The 7870-nt window shown below is 34.7% G+C and overlaps 1 protein-coding gene across 1 annotated transcript in view; it reads left to right on the plus strand.

Annotated features, from left to right (window-relative positions):
- The first annotated feature begins 1095 nt into the window (after nt 1–1095).
- Nucleotides 1096–7870, plus strand: part of LOC132171126 (vesicle-associated membrane protein 721-like) — a 12874-nt gene continuing 6099 nt past the window's right edge. Inside the window, exons 1-3 of the mRNA XM_059582357.1 lie at nt 1096–1584; nt 4851–4992; nt 5081–5201. Of these exons, the coding sequence (XP_059438340.1) occupies nt 1395–1584; nt 4851–4992; nt 5081–5201 (453 nt within the window). The 5' untranslated portion in view covers nt 1096–1394. The remainder of the gene's footprint in view (nt 1585–4850; nt 4993–5080; nt 5202–7870) is intronic.

Consider the following 7870-nt stretch of genomic DNA (forward strand, 5'->3'; position numbering starts at 1 on the left):
ATATATATATATAAAAAAAGGGACTACCATTTTTTTTTTAAAAAAAAAAACAAATAAAAAAGGAGCACATAAAATGTTATTGCTTAAGAATTTTTTATTTTTTATTTATTTTGTTTTCAAAAGAAATAAAAAATAAGAGAAAAGTTGGGCTAAAATTATGCCTTTATCATGCCGCTAAAGTTATTTAGTAGACTATCATACTACTCTTATACAAGGTATGATACAACCCCAACTTTTTTGCCCAACTTGGGCACAATTTTTCCCGTATTTTTTAATTTTTTTTAAAAAAATAGAAAATGTTTATGAAGCAATAATTTTTTTTTTTTTTGTCCTTCTTTTATTTGGTATTTTTTTTTAAAAAAAAAAATGTATTTTTCTTTATAATAATGACCATTTTTTTTAAAAAAAAAAATGGTAAAAGAAAGACCAAAACAAAAATATTATTGCTTTAGAAACTTTTTTTTTAATTTTTTATTTTGCTTTTTTTTTTAATTAGAAAATAAGGGAAAAGTTGTGCCCAAGTTGGGTAAAAAAGTTGGGTCTTTGGCATTTCTCCTCTTATACAACTGTAATGATAGAGGTATGATAAATGAACAAATTTTTTGCACAATTTTGACCCAACTTTTATCTTATTTTTTATTTTATTTTAAATAAAAAATAAAAATTCTGAAGCAATAATATCCTATGTGTTCCATTTTTTATTTGGGTTTTTTTTTTTTTTTTTAAATACCAAATAAAAAAAAAATACCACATAAGATGCTATTGCTTCATAATTTTTTTTTATTTTTTATTTTTAAAAAATGATCACATAAGAAAAAAGTTTGGCCAAAGTCGTGCTAAAAAATTGTGCCTTTATCATTCCTCATAATAATATGGTAGTGAAAATCAGTCTTTGAATCAACATAAACTTCTAATAAAAAAAAATTGATGACTAATTTTTACTGCCAGATCACTATACTTAAATTCTACTAAATAGTATGTCTCGTGAAAATCCGCCAATTAGTCCTAAACAATCTTCCCCATTTAAAAAAGAAGAAGTAAAAGATGAGTGCATCCTCCCAATGATAGTATTTTATTTGACTCCACTTTTCTTCTTCCCCACTTCCCCCTACCTTTGCTTTCTTTCACTATTTCTCTCCACCTTTAAACCTCATTAAAACCATGCCTCTCTTTTTTCCCACACGCTCTCTCTTTCTCTCTCTCTCTTCACAAAAAGCAACGATTGGTCGTATAGAGTGAGACTTGCAAACGCAATTTATATAACAAATCCCAAAGCCAAAGCATGAAAAAATAAAAGGAATCCCCAAATCCCTCTTTGAACCCTAATCAGCTCGTATCGATTTCCGGGAATCAAGAAAAGAAAGGAGAGAGTGACAGAGTGAGAGAAAGAGAAAATGAGCCAGAAGTCTCTGATCTACGCGTTCGTTTCTCGCGGAACGGTGATTCTAGCGGAGTACACGGAATTCAGTGGGAATTTCAACTCTATTGCGTTCCAGTGCCTCCAGAAGCTTCCGACCACCAACAACAAGTTCACCTACAATTGCGATGGCCACACCTTCAATTACCTAGTCGACAACGGCTACAGTAAGTCTTCTCCGACTTCATTTTCCGTTCTTTTCTTTTTCCCGAGAGATTTCGGCAAATGAGGGGAAAATGAAAATGAAATGAAACGGATTTCTTAGTCTGTTTTTGGAGCGGTAATGAATCTCACAAATGTTTTGGATTTCAAAAAAAAAATCGTCTGCTTCGATGTGATTGTGGTGTTAGCGTGGGTTTCTTTGGATGCTTTTGGTACGATCTATTTTTTGGCGTTGATATTTGAACTTGTCTGTTTAGTTTTCTGTTTGGATGCCGAGAAGACAGAGTGAAACAGAACAAAATGAAACTGATTTACTTTATTATGAACTAAGAATTATTGTTTCAACTTCAAACTATTTATGTTTCTTTTCTACTGATTTATCAGCTGCCAATATTGACAATGGTTCATTCTGGCTCTCCGTTTGTTTGCTAGAAAATAAGGGAAGCGAGCGCATCAATTGTGTGTGCATTTATGTATAGGTACTCAGAGATAGGTAGATAGATGGAAAGGTATTTCTTATTTTGGTTCTTATGCTGTTCCTTTATATATTTGTATAAGTAAATTAAATAAGCAATGGCATTGTGCCTTTGCACCCCACTTCAAGGAATGCCTCTTGATGTTGGTCTGGATTTTCACATTCTTATCCAATTTTGACATTACTGTTCTTAGGACACCCAGGGTTGTTACTACATGGACAGTTCTATTACATTTTAGGCATGCTTTAGTCATCTTCTTCTAGCTATCAAAATGTAGACTAGGTTTCATTTGTAACAAGATATCTTCAGACAAAAGGGTAGCCTACCTGTTCATTTTAGCTTTTACTTTTAAGTTGAAAGATAAAATTTTTTGTTTTTGTTTTGAAGGAAGAAACTTGATTTTTTTTTTTAAAAAAAAAAAAGGAGAAAAAATATGGAGGTCGCAATGGGTATAGGTTGTCCAAAAATTTGAAGAAAAAAAAAAAAATTGTGGTGGGGATGAGGTTGTTTGGGTGGAATTTTGACCGTTATACGTATGCATACATGTGTTTGTTTATATGCATACATTCAATATATATATATTGCACATGTGCATGGATCTACGTAATTTGGAGGCTTTATGAATGCTTTTTTCTCATGTAAAGATTTTGGCATAAATTTTTCAACAGTTAACAATCTCATTTCATTTCAAATTTCTTTGATCTTGAACTTACATGCATTAAAGAATGAAATTATATGTACATGTTGGGGGACATGGACTCAACTTCCTCCTATGCTATTCTTTTCTGGTTGGATAAATTTACCAATCTTATTTGCCTTATGCTTTTTCTTGTCAAAATCTTATGAGATAGAGATGAACAATTTTAGTAATGGGCAATCTTATGGTTTGTATTTGACAAACAAAGGCTTCACCAACAGTGGCTTTCTTAGCTGCATTTTGTGAATTTTTAATCCTGAAAATCTTTGGAAATGGAATAAGATTATTGTAGAGTGTTGTTGCACGTGTACGAATAGAGGAGGCATAGTGAATCACCTTCTTCATTTTGCAGTGGAGAAACAAATCGTTGCTTGTGTTTTGACTCTTAAGGTTTTGGCAGGTTATGCTTAATGCTGTGGGCTGTGGATGATTTGTTGTTTTGTTAGAATGGGAGATTTTTTTGACATAAAGTTAGCATGGTTTGGCAGTCGATACCTTTCTATCTCATTGAGTGTTTATTCTGTGAAAGGAACAATTGTTCTTTTGAGGGTAGGAAAATATCAGTGTTTGAACTTTGGTTTAAAGCCACTATTCTTAAGATTGCCTTTTCAACTAGATGGCTGCAACCGTTGCGCTTTTGAAGACAGTGTCCAGGTTTTTGCCATTATTATTTGATATGGATCCAAGTATTTATCATAAGGATCTACATAAAATTTATTGCTGAAATAACACATGGTGAGATGGTCCAAGTTTTGTATGTCGATCTCTGAGGGATGGATGGGGGTTAGGAACTTGCTGAGGTTCAATCATGCTCTCTTACACCAATAAGCTTTGGTGCTATGGGCTTGAGAGAGGCTTGGTAAAGAATGGTAGTGGACTCTAAATATGAAAGTTCATGGGGAGGCAGGTGTTCTAGTGAACCTACTAGGGCGTACGAGTTGGATTTATGGAAGATATTAGGAGGGGTTGGAGAGTTTTTTAGTCATTACCAGATTTTAGGTGGGAGATGGCTTCAAGATTAGATTCTAGCGTGATCTTTGGTGTGAGGATACAACCCTTGAGGAAGCCTTTCCAATTTCATTTGGTATTGCTTTTGGAATGGATGCTTTTGTTGCGGCTCATGTAGAATTTTCTGAAGTTTTCATTTAGTGAAACATGAACTTTGCTTGAGAGGGGCTCATGATTGGGAGGTGGACGCCTTTTCCTCATTCTTCGAGGTGTTGTATTTAGCGATAATGAGAGAGGAAGGGGAGGACAAGCTATGGTGGGCCCGCCACTTCCAAAAGAAGGTTGCTTAGTGTTAAATTCTTCTACAGTGTCATAGGTTGTCATGATGGTTTTTTTTTTTTTTTTGTCCCCCCTTGAAAGAGTGTTTGGTGAACTAAGGTTTTGTTGAGGGTGGTCTTTTTGGTTGGTTGCCGGCCCTAGGAAAGATCCTTACCATGGATAATCTCTGGAAGTGGCACGTCATTGTGGTTGTAAGTGTTGTATGTGTAAAAGGAATGGGGAGTTTGTAGATCATCTTCTTCTTCTTCATTGTGAGATTGCTTGTGCCATTTGGAATGGTTTCTTTAGTTGATTTGGGTTATGTTGAGTTATGTCTAAATGAGTAATTGATTTGTATGCTTGTTTGTAAACTGCTGGTAACACTTGGAGTTTTGTTGTGTGAAAGATGATGCCTTCATACCTTTTGTGGTGTCTATGGAAGGAAATGAATGAAAGAAGTTTTGAGGACCGTGAGAGTACTTTGAAGGAAATTAAAGTCTTTATTTTTCAACACGTTGTATCTTTAGACAACTGCTTTTATTTTTCTTTTGGTGATTAGTTATCATGATTATTTTTTTGTTCTTTTTACTCCTATTAGCTAGGTGGCTTCTTTTGTATACTTCATGTGTACCTAGGAGCGCCTTGCACTTTAATGATATCTTTATTATTTTTCAAAAAAAAAAAATATTGTTGAAAGTAACTTTTCTGGAAGTTTTCTTCGTTGTCTTTGTGTACCTAATTAATTATACTAATTCTTCTTAGAGGTAATTGATAAATTATTATCATCTTCTTATTTTGTTGAGTAGATTGACTGAATTCTTCGATGTTGCAGCATATTGTATAGTTGCAGATGAATCGGTCGGGCGACAAGTACCCATGGCTTTTCTGGAGCGCATCAAGGATGACTTTTTGTCAAGATATGGTGGTGGCAAGGCTGCTACAACTCCTGCCAACGGCCTTAACAAGGAATTTGGGTAGTCTATTCTGATTAAGATCATGAGAGTGCATGCTGGAAGATTGTCTTGTTGTAGTAGCTGATATACTGTACTATTCACATTGCAGGCCTAAATTGAAGGACCACATGCAGTATTGTGTTGATCATCCTGAAGAGATAAGCAAGCTTGCAAAGGTGAAGGCCCAGGTTTCGGAAGTTAAAGGTGTTATGATGGAGAATATTGAGAAGGTAGAGATGCATTATTTAGCTATATCAATTTACTTGACCAATATTTTCCAATGAGGTTTAAATGGCACCTCCTTCACTTATAAGAACAAGCTAGAGAATGAGTTTGTGAGTCCAGTACTCCATAATAGCTAAGCCTATTCTTTTAAGGGATATTTAAGAGATTTCAAGAGAATTGCATATTACTAGGTTCTTGAATTGCACATATATTTGTCCATGGAATGTCATGTCAAATTTATAAATTATAATAAAAACAGAGTACAATACAAAAATAAGTTGTAATAAGCCTACACTAAGGACATTTAATAGGTTTTGATGCACCAAAATTAAAAATAGAGCATAAAAGATACATTACCATAGCATTTAGCATGTGGTTGTTTTTATCTTACTCTTATTTTTATTATTAACATTATTATAATTGTACCTATCTGATTATTTTAATTTCTATCTTTATTTCTCCTTTTTTTGTTTGTTTTAAATACTATTTTTTTTTTTCCCTTTTTTGTCTTTTTTGAATTAGGACCATGAATGTGCCCAACATGACCACCTAAACACTGTCTCCTTTCTTTCATCCACAAATCCAAACTCACAAGTTACCCATCTCTGAACACTGCAACCTTTCTAACATTTTTTTTGAATATTAACGCATTTAATTCATCTATTTACTGTGCTTATTTGTGTTTAGTAGATCCACCAAGTATTTGGCGACCAGAGACATGCATACATTGGAGATCATGTGCATATAGTGGTGTGGACGAGTAAATGAATGTTTGACACATGGTTTTGAGTGTAGAAGGGGCATTTATTGTGGAAGAGAGGGGTTTTATAGCTGGTGAACTATGTCTAGGTGCAAAGAGACTGGAATCCAACAGTTTGGGATGTTTGTGTTGGTTGTGTTTGTGTATGTTGAAGTGAGGTGAGAAGCTTGATCGAATGATATTGACAATGAATCCAGTTAGTTATGGAGCACGCTAGAGATGGAGGAATAGAGTCAAGAGAGTATAGGTATGTGTGTGTCATGGTATGTGTGCATGGGGGTGTGTTTGTATGTGTTTGAGAGAGAGATAAAGATGAAGGAAAAAGCGGTGGGTTCTCATGGTAGTCACTAAAGAAAAGCTCTTTTTTTTTTTTTTTTGCTTAAAAGTAGAAGAAGAGGAAAAGTAATTACGGTTAAATACTTTTTCTAGAGTTATTTATAAGTTGGACTTTTATATGCAGAACAGTGTGCTTTTATACGGTTGTAGTTTTGTGTTTTGTACAATCACTTTTATACTGGATATTAGTAGACATTAGTACAAATTATAGTATAAAAGTACAAAAGTTTACTCTATGGAATCTATACAAATCTTCTCTATTAGTTAGCAAGAAAGGTCTATATATATATATATATATATATTTGTTGGAGGGGGGGGCCGGGGGGCTGTTTGGAATGTGTGTATTTGTGTGTAAAAATAATGCCCGTCTTTTTGCTTTTCATTAAAAGGGATTGGTTTTTCATTTGAGCATGTCTAGTATCACTAGAGAAATGCTATTTATATGTAACTTTTGCCTATCCTCTGCATATCGGTAAAAATGTCCTATTTCTTTTAAAGTGAATTGTACTACCAAAAGAATACTTAAATTCTTTCTCTCTCTCTCCCACACCAAGACCCACACAGCCACACCTACACCTCCCTGCCTCCCTGTTCTGATGTCCTTCCTCTCTCGCCTTTCTCTATCACCTATCCTGCTGGATTCCAGCCTTGGTTTTATATATTATGCTTTCTTCATTTTTGTTGACCTGATTTCTTACATATATTTGTAAAGAACTGATGAAAAGCGAGATACATGCTACATAGTGGCTATAATACTTCCCCCCATAATGATCTATTTATGGCAAATGGGAAAGGTGGTTTTAGGTCTCTTGGTTGCCAACATAATTTATCATATATTTATGTATACATTCATTGAAATCGCATTGAATATGTTCGTCGTTCTCATTATTATGTTTTAAATTCTAAAGCAGTTGGACAAAATGTCTGATGTTTAGACACGATTGGACTTCTTGTAGACTGCTTGTTGTATGTGTAGTTAGTTCATTTAAACCAACTTGTTTTATATGCCTGGTACTTGTGCAATATGAAGCTCATTGAAATAATCTAAACTGAAAAATTGGTTCAGTTTTGGACTTTTTCATTTTATTAACCAGATCAGACTGGTTGGTCTGACTTTGAAAACCGGGAAGTGGTCTTAAAACAGGTCAATCATACCGTCCAAAACTGTTACCCTGTGCAAGGCTGTTGACTTGCCAGTGCAACCGGTAAACCCACTGGACTGTTAATGAATTGAGCGGTCTATGAACTTGAATTTAAAATAAGATGGTTATTAGAATGGAGGTGCAGAAGTCCCAAGCGGAGGGCTTCAATACCAACTGATGGTGCTTGGAATTCACGCATAGTAAGCAAGAGAGGAGCACAAGTGGGCTGAAAAAGAGAAAGGGTGACAATGAGAGGAGCGAGTGGAAGTTTTTGTGCCTGTGTGTGTGTAGAGAGAGAGAGAGAGAAAGAAGTTTGGCAGAATTCTTTTTTCTTTTTTTCTTTCTTTGGGGGGAGGTGGGACGTTTAGCATTTGCCAATGTAAGCCATTTTTTTTTATTGGTAAGTTACACGGGCACCCAGTGACCCTTGAACCAA

The sequence above is a fragment of the Corylus avellana genome, chromosome ca2 (assembly GCF_901000735.1).
Source record: "Corylus avellana chromosome ca2, CavTom2PMs-1.0".
Taxonomy (NCBI): domain Eukaryota; kingdom Viridiplantae; phylum Streptophyta; class Magnoliopsida; order Fagales; family Betulaceae; genus Corylus; species Corylus avellana.